This window comes from Brassica napus, chromosome A7, assembly GCF_020379485.1.
Source record: "Brassica napus cultivar Da-Ae chromosome A7, Da-Ae, whole genome shotgun sequence".
NCBI lineage: Eukaryota > Viridiplantae > Streptophyta > Magnoliopsida > Brassicales > Brassicaceae > Brassica > Brassica napus.
This window is the reverse complement of record NC_063440.1, coordinates 4,197,660-4,220,735: the sequence shown is the minus strand read 5'-3', so window position 1 is coordinate 4,220,735 and position 23,076 is coordinate 4,197,660. Positions and strand designations below refer to the sequence as shown.

The 23,076-nt window shown below is 45.4% G+C and overlaps 2 protein-coding genes and 1 non-coding gene across 3 annotated transcripts; 1 reads left to right on the top strand and 2 right to left on the bottom strand.

Annotated features, from left to right (window-relative positions):
* The first annotated feature begins 1,040 nt into the window (after positions 1-1,040).
* On the top strand, positions 1,041-1,146 carry LOC125576761. Its single transcript, XR_007315187.1, has one exon. It is a non-coding gene; the product is annotated as a small nucleolar RNA R71 (small nucleolar RNA).
* Positions 1,147-11,757: 10,611 nt separating this feature from the next.
* LOC106358871 lies at positions 11,758-15,398 on the bottom strand. Its single transcript, XM_013798666.1, has 5 exons — positions 14,832-15,398; positions 13,513-14,772; positions 13,064-13,451; positions 12,150-12,962; positions 11,758-12,059 (listed from the first exon to the last, which is right to left on the bottom strand). The coding sequence occupies exons 1-5, from the start codon at positions 15,396-15,398 to the stop codon at positions 11,758-11,760; spliced, it is 3,330 nt and encodes a 1,109-aa protein (XP_013654120.1).
* A 1,017-nt stretch (positions 15,399-16,415) lies between these two features.
* On the bottom strand, positions 16,416-17,468 carry LOC106358872. Its single transcript, XM_013798667.1, has one exon. It carries the CDS (start codon positions 17,466-17,468, stop codon positions 16,416-16,418), a length of 1,053 nt encoding a protein of 350 aa, XP_013654121.1.
* Positions 17,469-23,076: the final 5,608 nt, after the last annotated feature.

Genomic DNA, 23,076 nt, shown 5'->3' with positions numbered 1-23,076 from the left:
CTCACTCTGTCGATCGATGGTTGGCTCAACCGATCGATCGATTTTATCATAGAAAGGGGAGGGTGGGTGAGGATGCTTAGCTGCGAATTCTTCATGAGTTAGAATTCAGACCGCATTGCATTCAGTCGAATTGGCAGACGACGTCGATCGATGACTGGAGCAATCTATCCATCGATCTTCATCATGGTCTATCGATCGATGCGAGTTCATCGACATCGGTCGACACCATTGGGATCCGCCGAGACTCATGGAGCTTTCGATTTCGAATCCTCCTTCCTCAAGCTTTTCATTTCTCACCACTTGCCAGAAATCATCATCTATGATGGCATTTACGTGGTGTTTTCCTTTGTCGGCTCCTGCCTCTCTAGCGAAAGCTTCTTGCCTCTTTATAGTCTCGCCCGTCTGAATTACTTGGGTTTCAAGTTTTCTCACCTGAGTCCCTAAGGTCTCGATTTTGGTGTTCAGATTGTTGTAGGTAGAGTATATCTTACCGTTGAAATCCATAGTGATTTGTTGTTGTCCCAACAGTACTCGATCAAGCATCTCTTCGATCTTGCTTTCCTTAGTCTGGGGTGGTGGATTTTGGTAGTAAGAGTTCGAGTAGCTCTTGCTGTTGTTGAAGGGTTTTTGAAATTGTGAACTTTGGTTACTTCTTTGGCCATTTCCAAAGAAGTTTATGTTTCCGCTTTGGTTTCCAAATTTCTGGAATCCAGTACCTCCGATGTAGTTCACATCTTCTTCTCCTTCTGTATCTTGCTACTTCTCCTTCAGCTGAACAGACTTTCTTCCTTAGAAGCTCGTGCACCACATCTAACTTAGCTCTTACTTCTTCCATCTGTTCCTTCCCGATAGAGGCTACAGACTTCTTCCGTTCAGAGTCAGTGTTTTTGGTGCTGCTGTTGATAGCAAGGTTTTCGATAAGTCTCACAGCTTCCAACGGATTCCGAGTAGTGAAGTTTCCTTCACTCGCCATATCAAGAGCCATTTGATACTGTAAGGCGAGACCTCGGAAGAAAGTGCTTAGCAGCTGCACTTCATTAAATCCGTGGTGTGGACAGTCTCGCTGGAAGAACCTAAATCTAATCCATGCATCTTTGAAAGACTCTCCAGCCTTCTGCGAGAATGTAGAAATTTTGTTCCGAAGTTCTTCAGTGCGCGCCTCATAAAAGAAGTTTCGTAAGAAAGCATTCTTGATGTCGCTTGAGGATGTTAAAGATCCTGTGGGTTGCTGCCTAAGCCAGTGCATTGCTTCTCCATTCAGCGTGTATCTGAAGAGATTGCACATCAGGTAATCTTCGGGGACTCCTTCCATCCGAATGGCAGCAATTAGATCCTCAAACCGTTCCAAATGGTCCATAGGATGCTCGTGCGGTAACCCAGAGTAGGGTATCTGCGACACGAGAATGTAGTATTGAGGCTTCAGCTCGAAATTCTGTTTCTGGATCTCCGAAAGTCGAATAGCTGATCTGTTGGAATAGTACTCATCTGGGCGATTGTAGTCGGCCAGTGGTTTCGATCGAGCGTCCTCATCTACAGGTTGAGCAGCTCCTGTAGCATTAGCATCAGGGATTACAGTTCCCTGAGCATCTATTTTCTGACCTGTTGCATTACGCAGATGACCGGCCTGGTCATACAGGTTTCCGTTCTCATCCTGAGTTAGAATAATAATGTTTACCATTTTTGACGACACGGTATCGATCGACGTACGCGGTGTAGTATCGATCGTTGTCGAACGATTGGGATCGATCGACGTTGACGGTCGGGTGTCAGTCGATGGTTGATTGTGCGTATCGATCGACGACGAAGTTGTTGCGTCGAGCGATGCAGAACGTTGACCTCTACGGATAGTGCGTTCCAATTGAGCAGGATTGTCTGAGAACAGCAAGTCTTTCTCCTTGTTGCTTTTGATACCGCTGGGCATGCACCTGAAAAGACAAGAAAAAGAAAGATTATTAGAAAAAAGGGGTAAAGAAAAGAAAAAGAATTAATAAAACTAAATCTAATGGCGATCTAAGCTCCCTAGCAATGGCGCCAAATTTGATACCACTCAAATTACCCTAAGGAGTGTTACTCTCATCAAAAGAGGTTCAGATGTAGTACTTAGGGATCGAATCCACAAGGAGCTAGGAAACAGTTAAATCTAGTGTTTATTAATTCTAAAGGTTGTAATGTTTTAATGAAATAGCAATAGTAACAAGCGAGTAAATGATAAATGTAACTTAGGTTGGAAATGATATTATATGCAGGGCCATTATTCAGGTGTTGGAGATTATAATTCCTATAGATGCCTAACTGTTGCATGCATGATATATTAGAGCTCATTCGCTTAACTCAGTGATCAGCTGTCGCATGTACCACTGGTTAACAGACTAGATCTTGTGTCTCACCGGTTAGATGCAGACACAAGAGAGTGTCGATCGATATTCTATTAAGACGTCGACCGATACACCTTTGCCAACATCGATCGATTGTCAGTTGAGGACATCGATCGACGGGTTCTATCCAGGCCTATGCGCGAGTATGAAAATGCTCTACTAAGATTCTAAATTGGCGGTTAGCCCTCTATAGCAATCCTAATATGATAGATAGATGTCAGGATGAGATAACAAGGGTGCTTGAATATGCAATCATATGATCAAGTTCTAGTTAGCTAGGTTAAAACAAGCAATGAATACAAATCTATCATGAATATCACAACAAGGCAGATCTATAGTTTGGGGCTAATCCAACAAACCTATCTGAACCCTGGATCTAACAGTTGAACTACTCAAACATAGCAAAGCAATTCATATCAATAGATAAATAGAAACTCATAGAATAGATGATAAAAAAATGAAACAAGGAGTTCCAATCACAAGTGCTCTTCTCTCCAAATGAAACTTGTAACAAAATTAGGTCTAGAAAGAAAAGGATCTCTCTGCCGTTAAGACACTTGCAGTATTTATTCTACTAGGTTAAGAACTCGTCAGGGCATTTTGGTAATTTGGCTTGGCTTTGGTTTATAAGTCTGCTGAATCCAAAATGTCGCGTCTGGTGTTTCGACATCGATCGATGGTACTTGTGTACATCGATCGATATTAATCTTCATCTGTCGAGGCATTTCCTGATATCGATCGTCAGCACTAATGCGCATCGATCGATTATTCTTCCTCTCGTCGACCTCTAAGTGGTCAGCTCGGGTGAAATGTCTTTTAAGCTCCAAAATGCTCCAAAGTCATAGCTTTACTCCAAAATGCACCTGAACCTGAAAACATACCTAGAAGAGTAGAAAACATAGATATATATATATATATATATATATATAGTAAAATACTAATATACCATGGATAAAAATGGGTCAAATCCAAGGTATATCATAAGCGCGATGTCCAAATTCGTAACGTCTGTCGATCGATGGTGAAGGTGCCGTATCGAGCGACGTTGGTGTTACCCTGTCGAACGATGTAGAAGCAACCTTGTCGATCGATGCTTAGCCAACAGGTCTGCAGGATTGGTGTGAACCAATTTCTGTTGTGTTGGCCCTTGGATATTCGTCTGGAACAGCTAGATTGTTGTTTGGAATGCAGCGTTGCTGCATAAACAGGTTGTCTGGTCCATTTGCCACTTGAAGAATATCTGTTATGTCCTCTCTGGATACTTGTAGAATCCTTCCATCCATAGCTCTTGCATGGTCATTTGAGTCCTTGAAAATACCAAATTCATCAGGAGTTATAAAATCATAATCAATGCTCATATTCTTTTTAGTAAATAGAGAATTAGGGTTTCTGGATTGAATGTTCTTTCTGGATGTTTCTTCTGATCGATTTGTAGGAGCATTTATCTTTTCTGCTTCTGTGTTGTGAGAAGTAATCTGGGGTGCAAAACTCCTTAGTATTGGTAAACCTACTTGGAATTGGAATATTCCCTTTTCCTTTTCGAAGGCGGCGGCTGTAATATCGATCGATGTTACAGGTTTCGTATCGATCGATGCACAAGATCGTTTTGCTAGATGAGGGTGGGTATCGACTTATGATGAGTAGACTCTGTCGATTGATGTTGCAGGTGAGATATGTGATCTTCTGCTTGCAGGGATTTGACCAGCATGTCGTCGATGTAGACCTCCATGGTTCTCCCGATTTGGTCCGCGAACATCATGTTGACCATTCTTTGATAGGTCGAGCTTGCGTTTTTTAAGCCGAATGGCATGACCTTGTAGCAGTAGATCCCTCTGGACGTCATGAAGGATGTTTTCTCCTCGTCTTCCGGTTGCATAAGTATCTGATTGTAGCCGGAGAACGCGTCAATAAAGCTCATCAGCTGGTGCCCCGCGGTGGCGTCCACCAGCATATCGATATGAGGTAACGGGAAGGGGTACTTTGGACAGGACTTGTTGAGGTCAATGAAATCGATGCAGACTTTCCACTTCCCGTTCTTTTTCTTGACCACGACGACGTTGGCTAGCCACTCTGGATACTGCACCTCGCGAATGAACCCCGCGCCGAGGAGGCTCTTGACATCGTCGTTGATGATCGCGTCTCTCTCGGGGGCAAACTTCCGTCTCTTTTGTCTGACAGGTTGATGTAGGGGGTCCACCTTCAGCTTGTGCATCATGATTTCCGGATCGATCCCAGGCATATCTGCGTGGGACCAAGCGAAGAAGTCGGAGTTAGACCTGAGGAAGTCTACCAGTCTTCTTCTCAGTCCTTCGGTTAGCTTGGAGCCGATCTTGAGATGTCGGGTCTGATCTCCTTCGGTTAATGACACCTCATCCATTTCCTCTACCTCTAGTTCCTCGGTGTGACGAGCCGTAGGTTTACTCTGTAATTGCTTTAGGACCTTGGTCTTTTCCTTCATAGTGGTCTGATAGCAGGAACTAGAATATTCATGATCCCCTCTGATCACCTTTATGCCCCAGGGTGTAGGAAATTTCACCATTTGGTGAAGAGTCGAGGGGAGGGCCCCCATTCCGTGGATCCAGGGCCATCCTAAGATCATGTTGTTGGATGAATCGCAATCAACCACGAGGAAATTGGTTGACATGCTGACTCCTTCGGCATATACGGGGATGGTTACCTCCCAAGCGGTTTGTTTGACTTCCCCGCTGAACTCTATAAGGGGGGTTATCCTCCGAGTTAGAGCGCCTTACTCTAGCCCCAGATCCATATATGCAGCATGGAAGATGATGTTGCCTGAGCTTCCATTATCTACCAGTAACCTTTTTACCAGGCAGTTCGCTACAGTGAGCGAGATAACCAGGGCGTCGTGATGCGGAGTGAGGACTTTCTCCTGCTCCTTGGCTGTGAAGCTTATCTCGTCTGTTCCTAGGAGCAGACGTTTTGGCTTGGCTGCCTCTAGGCTGTGCTTGGCGTTCCAGGTGCTTCCCTTCGTGGCTGCTGGTACCACTCAAATTACCCTAAGGAGTGAATTACTCTCTCAAATAAGACGTTCAATTGTAGTACTTAGGGATCAAATCCACAAGGAGCTAGGGAAAATATTAAATCTAGTAAGATTATTAATTCTAAGTGTTTGTTGTTTTATGGGTTTAAAAGTCAATAGCAATCCTAATTGAGCAAGTCTATTGCTCGACTAACAAGATGATTGGGGGTGTAAGTTATTGGAAAGGTATTAGACGCATGGTTTCTATTCAGACGTTGGAGATTATAATCCTATAGATGCCTAACAGTTGCATGCATGATATATTAGAGCTCAACTCCTTAATCACAGTGATCAACAATGGCAATTTTTCACTGGTTAACTAACTAGATCTTGGATCTCAACGGTTAGTCTTTTGATCACAAGAAAGTGTCGATCGATGATCCTATAGGGATATCGATCGATACACCTTTCGCAATGTCGATCGATTGTCAAAAGACAATATCGATCGATGCTTCTAGCTAAGCTCTAGGCGCAGGTTGATAATTCTCACTGGGTTCCTAGATCAGCGGTTAGCCTTTTTCTAGCAGTCCTAGTGTGATAGACTAGATTCAGGACATGATGGTCAAGGATGCTTGACTCATGCAAATTCCTAGGTTCATGTTCTAGTTAGCAAGGCTAAAACAAGCAATAAGAACAATCTATCAATGAATACCAAAACTTAGCAAATCTATCGTTGGGGCTAATCCCTCTAACCTATTGGAACCTTGAATCTAACAAGTAAACTACTTAGACATAGCTAAGCAATTCATAACACAAAATATAGATAAAAACTGCATAGAATAGAACAGATGAATCAATGGAGTTCCAATCATAAATCTCTCTATGATTTTCTCTCCTGTTTAAACTGAGACTGTCAATAAACTAGTAAAGAGAAGAGACGAGTTCTCGTCGGTGGGTCAAGACAAAGACGTGTTTTATTAGATCAGTGAGTCGAAACCGAGTTACAAAAGGGGAGAGAACAGAGGAAAAAGTCCGGCGAAGACAAGTTCGTCGGACCGTACAAGTCGGCGAGATGTAAGATGTAAAACCCTAATTCTAGCCGAAAGTGAGTGTAGTAATTTGCGGATCCCCTCCTTGTTGCCTTGTCTCCTCCTTTTATAGGTGAGCACTTGTTAACCTAATGTGTCTTGTCTCGATGGGCGTCCTCGAGTAATTGGGCCGACTTATCGGGCCGTTGTGTCAGGTCGGCGAGCCGATGTTGTTCAGTCAATCATCTCGTCGACTAAAAGTAGTCTGGAGCCGAGCTGATCGCCAGCTTACAAGTCGACGAGCCGATCCTCTTTGTTGTAATCATATATCTGGGTAATTGTCTTGCGGGCCTTTTGGGAGGGCTTGGCCCATACCCAACAGTAAGTCCCCCCAGTTCGCTGATGAGTAGCGTAGCCGACTCAGCGAATTTGATAGTAGGGTTTGTGAGACAATTATCCCAAATCTGTGATTTCAATCGACTCCTCGACTGTCCACTCGACTCCTTGACTGTGCAGTGGACTTCGTATGCTCGCGCTCGAGGATCCGACTGATTTGATTTTGATGACGATGACGATGATGATGATTTTTTTTTATTTAAACCGGTGGTTAGTTCCGGTTTTGATTTGAACCGATTTTGGTTCTCCTCGAGAAGCTGAAAAGTCGCGACGTTTGGTGAGCTCCACGCGCCTTAATTGGCCGACTCTAGGCCCATCTAGGTCTAATAATGACGCCTCGGGGTGTGATGCGCTCCTCTCTCTATAAATACCCCTATTCCTTCTCATTTTCTCCACTCTTCATCCGGCTCAGGTACTTTCTCTCTCTAACTCTCCGCTTCTCTCTCTAACTTTGTAGTCTTAGATCTGAGAATGTCGTCGGGCGGTAGAGGTAAACTTTCTAGGGCCCAGAAAGGGAAGGCCGCGGTGAATGCGACCGAATCGAGTCCTGCACGTGTCGTCGAGTCGAATTCCTCGCCCGATTTTGAGACGATTCATCGTGAAGCCATGATGGACACGGAGAATATGGACACGCCCCAGCGAGTCCTCGTTGCTGATTCGGCGCGACAGCTCCACGAGGAGAGAGAAAACGTAACATTAGTTTCGAGAGACGGTCAGGGTGGAGCTGATGTCGGAGAGACTTCCCTCCCCGATTTCGTTCCGTGTTGTTACCATCCGGGGGGAATCTTCGAGGACCTTCCAGCTTTGGCGGCGGAGCAGATGCGTCCCTCTGTCGTAGAGGGACAATCCTGGGAGAATATCGAGGAGACTCGGTCGACTCCTAGCAGCGTGAAAGCTTTATTGAGAGAATGTGGGGGAACCGGGGTGACCTTTTTGATCCCAACTAAATCTCAGAGGCCGTGGTCCCCTCCCATGGGATTTCAATGCGTCAATGAGTCGTTCTTTCAGGACGAGACCAATAAGTCAATAAGTCAATTTTTTAACGGCGCGTTCCGTACCTCAGTGGGAGACTCGGTCGACTCGTTACGTCTTATGTGAGACGTCGTGACGCATCAATAAGTCAATTTTTTAACGGCGCGTTCCGTACCTCAGTGGCGTTGATGGTGACTGCGGCGGAGATCGACGTTTCGATGAGTGTTCGGACACTCGAGGAGTTGACCTATACGAAGTCTATGGGCGGTGGTTTATTCTCGATCCAGATGAGGCCCAACTACAACGTGATCGTCGACCATCCGAGTAGGACGGCGCACTGGCAGCATTTCTACTTTTACATCAAGTCTGATGGTTTTGCTTTCGAGGAGCCGCCCGACGATTCCTTTCGTTTTTTGTGGAATCGTGAACTTGGTAGAACGCTGTTGTCAGCTCATCGACTGTCTTTTTTCTTGTTTTCTGATGAGTTTTTGTTTGTTCGCAGTTGATCACCCAGACATGGCCTCTTATCCGGAAGATTTCGTCTCTGATGCTCGTGCAGTAGTTTCGCGCGTCCAAGTAAGCTGGAAGGATATCACCATCGAGAGGATTCGACGAGTGCTTGACAGAATCTCGAGGAGTAAGTTTCCTCTTGTGATCACATATTTCTTCCAATTCGTGCTAATTCCGACTTGTTGATCTTTTTCAGAGGATTGGAGGTCTGATCTGTTACCTTTGATTACCGGTAACAAGCGGCGGTTTTCGATATTCAGTAGCGCTGAGCAAAAGATCATCAACGCAGCGAGGGAAATGAAAGAACTTCCAGACTTGAGTGCGCTAATCAAGAAAAAGCTGAGCGGGGCGAAAAAGGCATCTTCTGCGACTCCTAGCGAGACAACTCCTAGTGAGACGACTCCTCGCGAAGAGACTCCTCGCGAAAAGACTCCTCGTGGAGCAGTTCCTCTCACTCCAATTCCTCTCGTGGTTTCCCCGGGACCGTCTACAGGCCCGGCCAACGTCGACTCTTCGAGGGAGGATCTCGCGTTGATATCTGAACGAGAGACTGCCGAACCATCAGTGACTGGTGGCAAAAAGAAGAGGTCTGCTCCTGGCTCCTCTGCATCGGCTGCTTCTCAAGCGAGGACCGAATCTGATGGTCCTCCGAAGAAGAAGAAGAAAAATGAGAGGAAGAAGAAGAGATCTGTTGAGGAACAGTCGGAGCCTGCTGAAGGCACCGAGAATCGTGAGGTCGTTATCGAAAAAGGTTCTTCTCCTGATGCTGCAGCTCGGGGAGTCGTTGATTCGGATAACTCCCCGTCCGTCTCTCTGAAGAGGAAGAAGACTGGCCGCAGTCACGAATCGTCTACTCCGGTCACGTCTGCTTCTGCTGCGAAGATTCCTCCATCTGCACCTCAGACTCTTGTCGAGGGCGGTTCGGCCTCTGAGGATCGTCGGGTCAAATTTCATGACCGCGTGGAATTCAAGTACGTCGGTGAAACTCCTCTTTCCTTCGTCCCGACCGATTGCGCTGAGCTTGTTCGACAAATTAAGGGTGGTCGCAAGGACCTGCCCGCTGTCAAGGATCTTATCTTCAAGGATGCGTATGTCGACGCAGCGAGGACTAAAATTCTGGTAAGAATTATTCTCCTCGTTTTCTCTCTTTTATGTTCCTGGTTCTGATCTTCTCTTTCGTTCATGCAGAGCGACGGGAGCATGAACTACATCGTCGAGTTGTACGACTCAGCCCTCAAGGAGGTCACGTCCAAGTTAAAGCAAGCCGACAAGCTCGCTCGAGCGAAGGATGTAGCTCATGACCGCAAGGCGAAGGAGTTTAAGGCGACAATTAATAAGGTCGCAGAGGAACGAGCTCAATTGATTGAGAGGAAGAAGGCTCAGAAGGCTCATTTCCTGGAGAAACTCGGGGAGTTGAAGGACAAATTTGAAGCTGCAGGTACAAAGGTACGAGGACTCGAAGAAGAGAAGAAGGCTTGGTTAAGAGAGAAGGCAGCCATGGAAGAGAAGATGGTGTCCACCGCTCTGAGACACTTGAAAGAGGTCAACAGGTTGAGGGACACTCGAGGTTATGAGGTTACTCAAGAGCGGTTCCGTGTACAAACGGCCATGATTGCTAAGAGCAACAAGCGTTTCTCCCAAATTCGAGATCTCGAGAAGCGTCGTAGTGAGTACGAAGTGGTCAGATCCTTGCAGAGCCAAGCTTTCGGGACAAAGAAATGCCTCGAAGCGCTCAAGGAGAGCGGGACCGACATTCCGCAAGAGATGATTGACTTGTTCGCTGAACAAGAGAAGGAGCATGAGGCTGCGGCTGAACTCCTAGCCGTCGGAGGGATCCCCGAGGAGCTTCTTTGTCTTTCTCCACTTCATCTTCGATCCCCTTTCCTAAACGAGAATGTATGGGCGGCGATCGACCCATATGGATCGAACGCGGGCTTGATTGATGCTGGGACCGCTGCTTTCCTTCAAACTCCTAGTAGTTCTCAAGGAGATCATGTGAATGAAGAATCTGTAGAACCATCTGGAAGAGAGCTCGGGGAGCCGTCCTTTCAAGAAGGTAGGTCCGTTGGTGAGGTTGCAAGGCTCGAGGATACAACCGTTGCATCTGCTTTGGATCCGACTGCGCTCTCCACCGACCTCGTTGTGAATGAAGATCCGTTGGTCCCGGCTCTTGGGACTGGTGCCGAGACGAGGACAGAGCCCGTTAATCTTCTCGAACTCTCAGACTCTTCGACTGAAGAAGAGGGTGGCGAACACCTGGAGGAGACTGAACCCGGTTTAGTTGGTAACCCGCAAAATGAAGAGGGAGCAGTCGACAGAACTGATGATCTGCCAGTTCTTCCAGCGGATGTGACTGCTCAGGTCGTCGAGGGGGGCTCCAACCGTGCCGAAGACTAGCTTAATATGTTGTTGTTGTTTCTTTTAGACTTTTGGTTTTTGGCCCTTGGAGGCTTTTGTTGATGTAATATCTGGATTTATTTGCTTTTGCGGCTATCTGTTGTTTCAGACTTTCAGTAAGTTTGCTCTCCTTAGAAGTTATTTCTGAAACAGAATTTGCCTTAGTCATAGAGATATAGTTTCGTGGACTCGAGGATGCGAGTTAGCCTTCGACGAGTCACTGAAATCTATTTTAAATGTTGGATTTAAACGATTTGGTTTGGCAATCTGGTCGATGCCTTGAATTAAACCGGAAAGTCGATGACTTGGTTTTATCAAATTTTTACACATCATGCCGTCAGTTCGAGTCCTCGATAATCAACACAAGTTTTCGAGTTTCGAAGACAATCGTTTATATTTTCGAGCAACAACGGTTTTCTAATCGATCTTTAAGTAATCCAAAAAAGAAATATTAGGTTGGCAAATCCCGGCTTTAGAGGATTATAAGATGACTGAAAGTTGTCGTCTCGATCGCACGGGTCGGGACCGCGATACGACCGAAGAATCCCTCGAGCACGTGTCTGATCAGGACATGCCCGTTAGTGGGTGCGAGTGCTAGTACGTTTGTCCGAGAGACAAGGTCGTGCTCGTGCGTAAGCATCGCTTTAAACAATTCGCGCTCCTACTTGTTGGGAGATTGTTTTTGTTATAGCTGGACCCGGTAAAGGGCTGCCTACGTACCTCTAGGAGAGGATCAAGCCATTCGTAGTTCGTTTTGGTTAGTGAAAGTGGCAGTGGATGCGCATTCACTTGTTTTGTTTTGTTTTTTTTTATTTTTTATTTTTTTTGAGTGAAAGTGACAAGGGTGTCATTCACTCGTTTGTTGAGACAGGACTCCTTGAGTGTTCGATCTTCTGGCTTGTGCCTAAGAGTAGTATCGTCGGAGGTGCATTGAGTTCCATGCTCTGGGAACGGGTTCGCCGATCGACGTCTCGAGTCGGTAGACTCCTGGTTTAATGACTTGAGAAATTTTGTACGGCCCTTCCCAATTAGTTCCGAGCTTGCCTGCGTTTAGCTCCTTGGTGTTTTCGAACACTTTGCGTAGTACTATGTCGCCCAGTTAGAGAGGTCGAGACTTGACCTTCTTGTTGTAGTAACCTTCGATCTGATGCTGATAGTTCTGGATGCGGAGTAGTGCTTGGTCGCGGCGTTCTTCTATAGCGTCCAAGGCATCGAAGAGCATACTGCTGTTGAGCTCGACGTTTGGTGGCATCCTCGACCTTCGAAGACTGGTTACGTTGACTTCGGCGGGAGCCATGGCTTCGACTCCGTGTGCCATCGAGAAAGGAGTTGATTTCGTTGCTCCTCGAGGAGTCGTTCTATGTGACCAGAGGACACCGTCGAGCTCGTCTGCCCAACATCCTTTTTTGAGATTGAGGCGTTTTTTCAAACCGTCAATTATGATTTTGTTGGTCGCCTCGGCTTGGCCGTTGCTCTGGGGGTATCACGGACTTGACGTGTTGAATCGGATTCTCCATCTCTCGCAGAACTCTCGAAATTTATTTGATATGAATTGAGAGCCGTTGTCAGTCACTATCTCGTAAGGTAGGCCATGGCGACAGATGATGTTCTTCCACACAAATCGTTGGACTTCCTTCTCTGTAATGCTCGCGAAAGCTTCTGCCTCAATCCACTTCGTGAAGTAATCTGTCAAGACTAGGACGAAGCGTTTCTGTCGAGAGCTCGGCATCGGGCCGATTATGTCCATTCCCCATCGCATGAAAGGGTAAGGAGCTGTCATTGTTCGCAGCAACTGTATCGGGGAGTGGATCGTCGAGGCGTGTCGCTGGCACTGGTCACATCGCTGGGCGTAAGCTTCGCAGTCTGCGTTCATCGTTGGCCAGTAGAAACCGAGACTCTTTACTTTTAAAGCAAGTGCTCGACCTCCAGAATGATTTCCTGCAGCGCCTTCGTGCGTTTCAGCCATGACTAAATGCGTCTCCTCGCCATTGATGCACTTCAGAAGTACCTTGGTTGCGGTCCATCGGTGGAGCTCTCCGTCGAGGACGACATAATGAGCACTCCGCGTCTTGAGTCGCCTTGCAATCCATTTCTCGGGAGGTAGCTTTCCATCGACCAAATAGTCGATAAATTCTGTTCTCCAATCATTGGTGTCGTTTGACACCTCTTCGAGGACTTGGTTCGTGGGTACGGCTTCGGTTATCGGTGCTACGATGGCGGTCTCGATGGGAGTCAGATCGATGCTTGGCTTGTCGATCTTGTGGATAGGGATGGTACGTTTCACCTGATCGCGCAACCTGCTTCCTAAGGCAGCGAGAGCATCAGCGCATACGTTCTCTCCTCTGGGAAATTAAGGTATGCGTCCATCCGTTCGTTGCGGGCGTCGTAGTCACCACTAAACTGACTAGTTACGAGTTGCGAATCGCAGTATGCGCTGAGGCGTTTTGCCTTGACTGCCTTGGCGAGTCGGAGTCCTGCGATCAACGACTCATACTCTGCTTCGTTGTTTGAAGCGGCGAAGCCGAAGCTGAACGACTGTCTGATCAGTTCTCCTGTCGGGGATTGCAGCTGTACTCCTGCTCCTGATCCTTTGTTTGTCGACGACCCGTCGACGTGGAGTATCCAATTTTGACTCGGGAGGATTAGATCTTGCTCGAGCTCTGGTGCGAGTTCAATGAGAAAGTCTGCGAGGACTTGATATTTTGCAGCTGTTCGATTCTTGAAGACAATGTCGTGCTCGCTGAGTTCGATAGCCCACTTCGATAACCGTCCGGATTGATTTGTATTCTGCGACTGATTGATTTGTCAACACTTCGATTGTGTGCGACTGAAAGTAGGGACGCAGTTTTCTTGCCGATGTTACAACGACAAGAGCCATCTTCTCAAGGGTGGGATATCGAGTCTCTGGATCAGTCATGCGCTTGCTCGTGTAGAAGATAGGCTTCTGTTCTCCTCGATCCTCTCGGATGAGGAGGCTGTTGACCGCGGTTGAGGATACGGCGATATAGAGTGAGAGTGTGTCGCCAGTTTCGGGCTTGGACAATACGGGAGGAGTTGTAAGATACTCCTTGAGTTGTTTGAACGCCTCTTCGCATTTCTCGTCCCAGATGAAGCGTTTGTTTCCTCGCAACAACTCGTAGAAAGGAAGGCATTTGTCCGTAGATCTGGAAATGAAACGATTCAGGGCCGCGATCCTTCCTGTGAGTCGCTGGACTTCTCTGCTGGTTTTTGGGCTGGGAAGATCAAGTATGGCAGAGATCTGCCTAGGATTTGCCTCAATTCCTCGCCTGGTGACGATGTACCCTAAAAACTCTCCTGAAGTGACGCCGAAGGTACACTTGGCTGGGTTGAGTTTCATACCGTATTCGTTCAAAGTCTTGAAGCATTCTTTAAGATGATCCAGATGGTCCGTTGCGCGGAGTGATTTTACCAGCATGTCGTCGATGTAGACTTCCATCGTGTTCCCTAATTTGTCGGCGAACATTCGATTGACGAGTCTTTGATAAGTTGCACCCGCGTTTTTGAGACCGAACGGCATTACTTTGTAACAGTACGTCCCTCTATCGGTGATGAACGCTGTCTTCTCTTGATCGTCTGGATGCATCATGATCTGATTATAACCAGAAAATGCGTCCATGAAAGTCAGGAGTTCATTCCCGGCAGTCGACTCGACGAGTCTGTCGATATGCGGAAGCGGATAACTGTCTTTTGGGCAAGCTCTGTTCAAATCGGTAAAATCGACGCAAATGCGCCACTTTCCGTTCTTCTTCTTTACGACGACCGGGTTAGCTAGCCACTCGGGGTATCTCACCTCGGTGATTGAGCCAGCTGCGAGGAGTCGCTCCACTTCTTCGTTGACAGCTTTGCTTCGGTCGTGACCGAGCTTTCGTCTCTTTGGGCGAATGGGTTTGATGGTTGGATCGACATTCAACTCGTGGGACGTGATGGCGGGGTTTATTCCTTTCATATCCGATGTTTCCCAAGCAAACGTTGAGACGTTCTCCTTGAGGAAATCGATGATTGCGCGTTGCATCTCATCGTTGAGGAACGCTCCGACTCGGACTACTTTGCTCTTATCAGAGTCGTCGATGGTGACTTCTAAAATCTCATCTTTCTGCGGTTGAATTTGCTTCGCTATCGCGTTGATGCGAGGAGTTGATTGTTGCATCTTACCGTTGCGATGAGTAGTTCTCGAGCGGCTTGTTGATCTCCGCGAAGCGTCTGCACTTCTCCGTTTGGTCCAGGAAATTTCACGCATTGATGATATGTCGAGGATACTGCCTTAACAGAATGTAACCAGGGGGTTCCGAGGATCGCGTTGTAAGTAGCTTTCGTTCGGATGACTGAGAATTTAACTGTGCGTATAACTCCGTAAGCGTAGACGGGGAGTTTGATCGTACCAATCATTGTCTCAGAAGCACCGTTGAATCCTGTGAGGGAGCGAGATGATGGTTTCATGTCGCGCAGGTCGACTCCCATCTTATCGAGCGTATCTCGAAAGATTAAGTCGACTGAACTGCCTGTATCGATCAACACTTTAGCGACGTCACACTTCGCTATTCCTACCTCGACTAGCAGTGGGTCGTTGTGAGGTAAATGGACGCCGATGGCATCGTTTGGTGAGAAAGTGATTGAGGAATCATTCTCAGGTTTCGATGGCCATTTCTTCGAGGTTACTGCCTGTCGTCGATGGTCCTTTACTGACAGGACAGGGTCGCCGCACGGAGGTAAGCCACCCATAATTACGTTTAGGAAGTTAGACTCGACGACTCGTTTATTTCTCAGTCGAGTCCTCAAGTCGCTAGGCGAGTCTTCGACGACGGGCGAATTTTTGACGTTGGGCGAGTCCTCGACAACGTGTGAGTCCTCGACAACAGATATGCGTCCATCCTTATTCTTGGGCCTCACCTCCTCGATTCTTCTTCGTAAGTCTGAATGTTTGGTCGGTTGAGCTTGATCCTAAGGTCTTCCGACTTTGAGTTGAGCTTGATCCTGAGGTCTTCCAACTTTGAGTTGAGCTTTTCACGAAGATCGATGACTCGTGGTCTGAGACGGGGTCGAACACTCGAGTCCTCGATTTTCCTAGCCTTGGATTTTTCGATGGTTGCGCGGAGATCTCTGTGTGAGTCGCATGTACGATCAGATGTCTGCGACTTTCGCCTGAGCTTGTTCCTTAAGTCGTTTGACCCTTCAGATCCTATGCTCTCGTTAGTTCGATTGCTTGAATACTCGCGTGAGTCGTGGACTTGTTTATCCTCTTCTTCATCTGAGGACGAACTGGGTCGCGCGAGGATAACTTGTACACGTCGACGATTACGTGGTTGCTCCTCGTCGACTTGTGCATCGCTGTCATCTTCGCCGTGCTCTTCTGGCTTGTCATCCTCAGTATGCCTCGGCCGAGTTCTAGACTTATCCTGACTCTTGTGAGTTTTCTTTTCTTTGTTTTTGCTCCAGCTCTTGGCGCCGTTTGGCCTAGGCTTGGGGAGTTCGACGTTCGACGTTCCTTTTTCGTACGACGAGAAGAGAGCGTCTAACAAATGCCTGCAGTTTTTCGTATCGTGCGCCTTAGACTTGTGGAAGCTACACCACATGTTTGGCTCTGCAGGTCCAGGACTCGACACCGGAGGTGTCGAAGAGGTTTGCGGCTTTTCGTCGTTTTCCCAAACATTCCAACCTTTTTCGCGTACAACGACAGTGGGCTGTTGGGACGCGTTTTTGTCTTCGACCACGTAAACGAAACTTTTTGGCTGGTTAGGTTTACTGCCTGAGGCGTGCTGACGGGTCCTGGCGTGCCTCGGGAGCTTTGGGGACAGTTGCCGGTTTGGTTGCCGTGTTTAGTTTCTTAAGTATCGCTGCTGTATCTTCTTCCATTCGGATGAAGTTGTTCGACCTGGCGATTGCGTCCTGGAGCGACGTGGTTGGATTTCTGTACAGGTCCTCGCGAAACAAGGACTTGAAGTAGAGAGTATTCATCAGTGCGTCGACGGCAACGCTGTCGGGGACTTGGACTTTCGAAGCGACTGCTTTGAATTTTTCCATGAAGTCGCGGAGGCTTTGGCTCGATCCTTGAGACAGATTCCATAAATCGGACAGAGTTGCTCCTTGTCTTGTAAACATGATGTAGTGTTTGAGGAAAGCAGTCGTCAGATCGTGGAAATCGTTGATGGAGTCGCGCTCCAATCCAGTGAACCATCCGAGAGCTGGTCCTTGAAGACTTTCCACGAAGAGACGACAGTAGCCAGCGTCTCTTTCTTCCTCAGAGAAGTTGGTTCGACCCATCGTGATGTTGAAAGCAGTGATGTGGTCGGTTGGGTCCGCCTTTCCGGCGTAAGTCGGAAGGTGAATTTTCTCGGTCGGCCGGTAACGTACGTCGGTGATCTTCCGGGAAAATGGGGTTTTTAGGGTTTCGGCGAGGACACGTTCGATCAGCGGCGCTGACGTAGGTCCTTCGAGCATCCGGTCTTTCAAGTCCAGGACTGATTGCTTAAGCTCAGCGAGTTCCCGGACGGTAACGAGGTCGACGCCGCCAGGAGTTTGGACCTGTACGGCACTCGTACTTGCGGGGTTTCCGGCACTGGCTGTTCGGTAAGTGTCGAACAGTTGCTTTCGGACCGTTGTAGCCGGATCTCCCGAGCCTCCGGCCAACGGAGCTAGAATGGCAGCGATGGCGGCAAGTTGCTCGGTCGTCGCCTTTTGGGCGGCGTCTTGCTGCGCCATCCTCTCGAGTATGGTTTCTGCGAAGGCCGCTGCTGTTGGAGCGCCTTCGGTCACAGGCGACTCGTCGTCGGACGGCGAGTCGGGTCGAGTCATGATCTTTTGCTGACGCTACTCTGTCTGCCCCACGGTGGGCGCCAACTGTTTAAACTGAGACTGTCAATAAACTAGTAAAGAGAAGAGACGAGTTCTCGTCAGTGGGTCAAGACAAAGACGTGTTTTATTAGATCAGTGAGTCGAAACCGAGTTACAAAAGGGGAGAGAACAGAGGAAAAAGTCCGGCGAAGACAAGTTCGTCGGACCGTACAAGTCGGCGAGATGTAAGATGTAAAACCCTAATTCTAGCCGAAAGTGAGTGTAGTAATTTGCGGATCCCCTCCTTGTTGCCTTGTCTCCTCCTTTTATAGGTGAGCACTTGTTAACCTAATGTGTCTTGTCTCGATGGGCCTCCTCGAGTAATTGGGCCGACTTATCGGGCCGTTGTGTCAGGTCGGTGAGCCGATGTTGTTCAGTCAATCATCTCGTCGACTAAAAGTAGTCTGGAGCCTAGCTGATCGCCAGCTTACAAGTCGACGAGCCGATCCTCTTTGTTGTAATCATATATCTGGGTAATTGTCTTGCGGGCCTTTTGGGAGGGCTTGGCCCATACCCAACATCTCCTAAGAATACAATGGTGGCTAAAGCTTTAAAACTCTGGTAAAAACTTTGTGTCTCTCTTGCCTCCTAACACTTAGGCAAGTATATAACTATTAGGTTAAAAACTCGTCAGGGGTAATCTTTTAGTTTGGTGAAGTCTTGGGTTTAAAGTCAGCTGGAACCAAGTCGCGCACTCCGCATCTCGACATCAATCGATGGTACAGAATGTACATCGATCGATTTCTTCTTCTTCGTATCGACCTCTGATGGTCAGCTCGGATGAAATCTCTTTTAAGCTCCTAAATGCTCCATAATCATCACTTTACTCCAAGATACTTCTGAACCTGAAAACATACCTAATAGGATATAATATATAGTATATAGATAGTAAAACACTTATATACCATGGGTGAAAATGGGTTAAATCCATGGTATATCAACTCCCCTAAACTTACCCTTTTGCTTGTCCTCAAGCAAAACAAACAGGCGTCTCTCTGAAAGAGGTTTGAAAACAGCAAGGACTTACAGATTTAAAACATAGAAATCATCACCTCTACAATTTCGCAAACCACATCTAAAATGTCCTAATCACAAACACACATTATGCAATATCCTAACTTAGCAACCAAATTCAACTAGTCTACAACTCAGCAAATCTTTTTTACATTCCCCTCTACTAACCTCATTTCTTTGCATAAATATAAAAGTGTATGCTTTACCTTGGGAGTATCGATCACAAGATGCTAGGATTTTCAGACAAGTATCTGGAACTGCAGGTAAAAGTAGTTCCTAATTTCTCTCTCTCTAATTTCTCTCTTGAGTCAAAATTTTCATTGCAGGATCAGTGACCAAGAATGGACAGGCTTCCATGAATCAAGACTTAATGGTGGTTGCCACCAAGTCATGTTCACTTCTTTTTGACATATATCCAAGAATTCTTTGTGAAGCGAGCCTTGAAGATTGCCGCCTCCAAGTCCGTTCGAATTCTTTTATTGGAATATTTATGAAGCAAGCCTTAATGGTTTTAGCCACCAAGTCCTGTTCAGATTCCTCCTAACTAGATCCTAAGTCCTAATAAAGCAATAAATTTTGATTTTTGTTTCATATAACTAACTAACTACTCTATGGTCGAAATAGAGAGAGAAAATTGTGATAAATAAATCTACATAAGGCGTTACCTTCCAGACTTGTCTGAAGAATCCGATCTCATGTATACCAAGCCCCAAGACTAGCGATTATGTCAAGTTTAGTGTTGGAGGTCAGCTTTGGTTCCTTCAAACAACAAGGCAAGTGTGTATAGTTGACAGGTTGATCCACTTTAGCATCTTTAGTACTATCTGCAATCAGTAAATCTAGAATGGTGCTAAAGAGTGGTTAGACATTCAAGTATAAATAAGGTCATAGTCCCTTTCACATAGCTAAGCATAATTTTATTAAAATCCTTTTATAAGAATCAGAATAAATTATATCAGTAAACCTCCCCCCAGAATTAAATTACATGTCCTAGTGTAACATAGTCGGAGTTATGGTGGAAATAAATCATAAGTACAAATGTAACAAGTTACAACATAAACCTGACCGCAGTGGGAATCGATCGATGTGCATCGGCATGCATCGATCGTCGTATGTGATTGTAGGTCGATCGATGTCGACGTCTCGTCCACGGTCGATATGTTGGTAATCATCCTAATTGGGTCTTGCAATAAATCTGAAAGAATGAAAACGAAAGTAAGTACTAGTAACTAAGAAAACCAATTAAAATTACCTAATAGTGGGTTGCCTCCCACTCAACGCTTTGTTATAGTCATTTAGCTTGACTATCGAGGTATGTGGCTAGTTGGTGGAAAGCTCGGTCGCTACGTAGCGACCAAGCTCGGCCAAGCTCGGTCGCTACATAGCGACCGAGCGCTCATCCCGCTCGGTCGCTACGTAGCGATCGAGCTCGAGCCAAAGCTCGGTCGCTACGTAGCGACCGAGCTCGAGCCAAAGCTCGGTCGCTACGTAGCGACCGGGCTTGAGCCAAAGTTCGGTCGTTGCGTAGCGACCGGGCTCTTCCAAACATCGATACAACACCAGTCCATGCATTCTCGTCAAACCATCAAATGCTATCTCCCGAAGACCGTAGCAAGCTCAGTCTATGTTTCTGCTATTCTAAATCATCGATCAAACTTTGCGAATTAAAAACCGCGGAAAGTTTGTTCTTTATCGGAAGAACTCGTAGTAAACGTGTCGAGTCGGAAGACGGCCCAAAGGGACCTAAAACACGACTCGGGGCCCATCCTACGATTTCTTACCAAAAGCCCGTAAAACTACAGCACGGTTTACGCTTGGTCCACAAGGAAGGATAAATGTCAAGTTTCCGCGGATAAATACGGAAGTTTCGAAGATAATTGTGAAGATCGGGAAAATAGAATATCTCCATTTTTATGCTATGACGGCTTAAGGGCAGAAGAGTAAAAGCGTAAACCGACCTTGGAGCTAGTATATAAGGACTCCTAGGCGAGGAGCAAAAGAAAAAAAAACTTTTCAGAGCAAACTTAGCACTTAGAGCAATTTAGGCATTTTTCCGTTTTTGTTATTTCGAGCTGCGACTCAATTAGTTTTAGCCGTCTTAGGGTTGCTAGAACTAGGAATCTCGCCGACAGCTCTCGAGCCCAGGCTTATACCTTGTTGTAAACGCTCATACGCAAATTCAGAATAAGATCTTCTTTGCTCTCTTTTTCGATTTCTTATACTTTATCGTTGTTATTCTCGTGTTCTGATTGCTTGACGTGTGGTAATTAGCAAATATCCGGGTCCTCTGGGAAATTAGGGTTTTCCTAGTTTCCTTATTTAAACGGAAATTGACAGTGCGAATTTCGGTTCCCACACAATAAATTTTGATTTTTGTTTCATATAACTAACTAACTACTCTATGGTCGAAATAGAGAGAGAAAATTATGATAAATAAATCTACATAAGGCGTTACCTTCCAGACTTGTCTGAAGAATCCGATCCCATGTATACCAAGCCCCAAGACTAGCGATTATGTCAAGTTTAGTGTTGGAGGTCAGCTTTGGTTCCTTCAAACAATCAAGGCAAGTGTGTATAGTTGACAGGTTGATCCACTTTAGGATCTTTAGTACTATCTGCAATCAGTAAATCTAGAATTGTGCTAAAGAGTGGTTAGACATTCAAGTATAAATAAGGTCATAGTCTCTTTCACATAGCTAAGCATAATTTTATTAAAATCCTTTTATAAGAATCAGAATAAATTATATCAGTAAACCTCCCCCCAGACTTAAATTACATGTCCCAGTGTAACATAGTCGGAGTTATGGTAGAAATAAATCATAAGTACAAATGTAACAAGTTACGAACATAAACCTGACCGCAGTGGGAATCGATCGATGTGCATCGGCATGCATCGATCGTCGTATGTGATTGTAGGTCGATCGATGTCGACGTCTCGTCCACGGTTGATATGTCTTGCAATAAATCTGAAAGAATGAAAACGAAAGTAAATACTAGTAACTAAGAAAACCAATTAAAATTACCTAATAGTGAGTTGCCTCCCACTCAATGCTTTGTTATAGTCATTTAGCTTGACTATGGAGGTATGTGGCTAGTTGGTGGAAAGACAGCTACTTGTTGATAGGGTCAGGTTTCGAAGGTCCGTATTGCAAGTAATCGTATCATTAGGGAGGTTTAAGACAGGCGATAGGGTCAGGTTTCAGAGATTCTTCTTTGCGGTGGTTGTGCTTGTTCCCATTCACATGCCGCGTGGAGGGCTTTGCTTGCCGTATCAGAGGGCGTCAAGGTCCTATTCTCAAATTTAAGTTTGACTATGACTAATCTATAAGAACCACATGACCTATGAGAATATGTTGATTGTGACCCCTGTAGGTGGAAGGAGTTTTCTTCGGCAAGAAAGAGAGAGCTCTTCGATGAAAGAGAAGCTTTGAGAAAAATCAAAGGTCGATTTCCAAGGGACTTGTTGCCAAACCTCTTGTGCAAATCGACAATGGAAGAAGAGGTGTAATGTAGGCCGATTCAAGTGTTCTATAGGAACCAAACAATAGCAATTTTTAGAGTAATGTAGGTGAACTAGTTTATATAGGTGTTATCATGTTTTTCTCTGTTTCACAAAGTATGTAAATCTCCAAATTATATAAGTGCCTTTTTTGCATTATTTTTTCGAAAGCTTTGTTTTTATTCGCATATGTTATATTCCACTTATACATCTAAGCGATTAGATGAAAAAATGGTATTTGTTATATATTTATTTTAAATAAAAGTGAACGATATTGATGTATAATATATGAGACAATGACTTGATTTATAATATATGAATAAAGACAATAGAAGGTTGAATGCACTCGCATATACCATAAATATTCTAGTCAAGAAAGAATTTTTAAATATGATAGCTGAGAAGCAATGTGGAACCGCCACGAATCATGAATGAATGTAAATAAGTTGCAAAAAAAAAATGACTCACTAGAATTGGTTCTTTATCAATAAAAAAAAAAGATTTTATACACTCCACGTTATACCAAAACATTGTGGGTCTAACTGGTAACCACCACGAGAACATTGGAAACAGATAGAAAATAAACGGAAATGAATAAAATTATAAAAACGACGAGGAACAATGATTTCTTATCATATTTAGTGAGGAATAAGTTTGTTCTATATTTCTCTACAATAAAAGGAACTAGATTTTGATTCGCGCGACTGCGCGACTACATATTTTACAATATATACAAACTTTAAAAAACGAAAAGTTAACGGTTCTAGTTCGACTACTTTTGTTTATATATTTAAACTATGTATGTTTCACTGTATTATGTTACAGAGAGGTCCATAGAATGGTACTGTTAAAAAATATTACTGTTAAAAAATATTTCAGTTTTGGTTTCTATGATTTGGTTTGATACGGAATAAAACGTTTTGTATGTATGTCAAAGAGCATTATTTGATTATTATTGGTGGACCAACACAAAAACGGGTCAAAGATATAAGAAAATTAAAAGTCCATTTATTGTAAACTAAAAGATTTAAGCATGAAATAATAAATCTATCTTAT

Bases quoted from the DNA above. Each gene is read 5' to 3' on its own strand.
- LOC106358871 (XM_013798666.1), bottom strand. From the start codon at position 15,398: ATGGGTGGCTTACCTCCGTGCGGCGACCCTGTCCTGTCAGTAAAGGAC. The intron at 12,963-13,063 runs GTCAGTTTAGTG...TCGCTGCCTTAG, and splicing joins CGATTCGCAACTCGTAACTA to GAAGCAGGTTGCGCGATCAG. The intron at 12,060-12,149 runs GTCCGTGATACC...ATCTCAAAAAAG, and splicing joins AATCCGATTCAACACGTCAA to GATGTTGGGCAGACGAGCTC.
- LOC106358872 (XM_013798667.1), bottom strand. From the start codon at position 17,468: ATGACTCGACCCGACTCGCCGTCCGACGACGAGTCGCCTGTGACCGAA.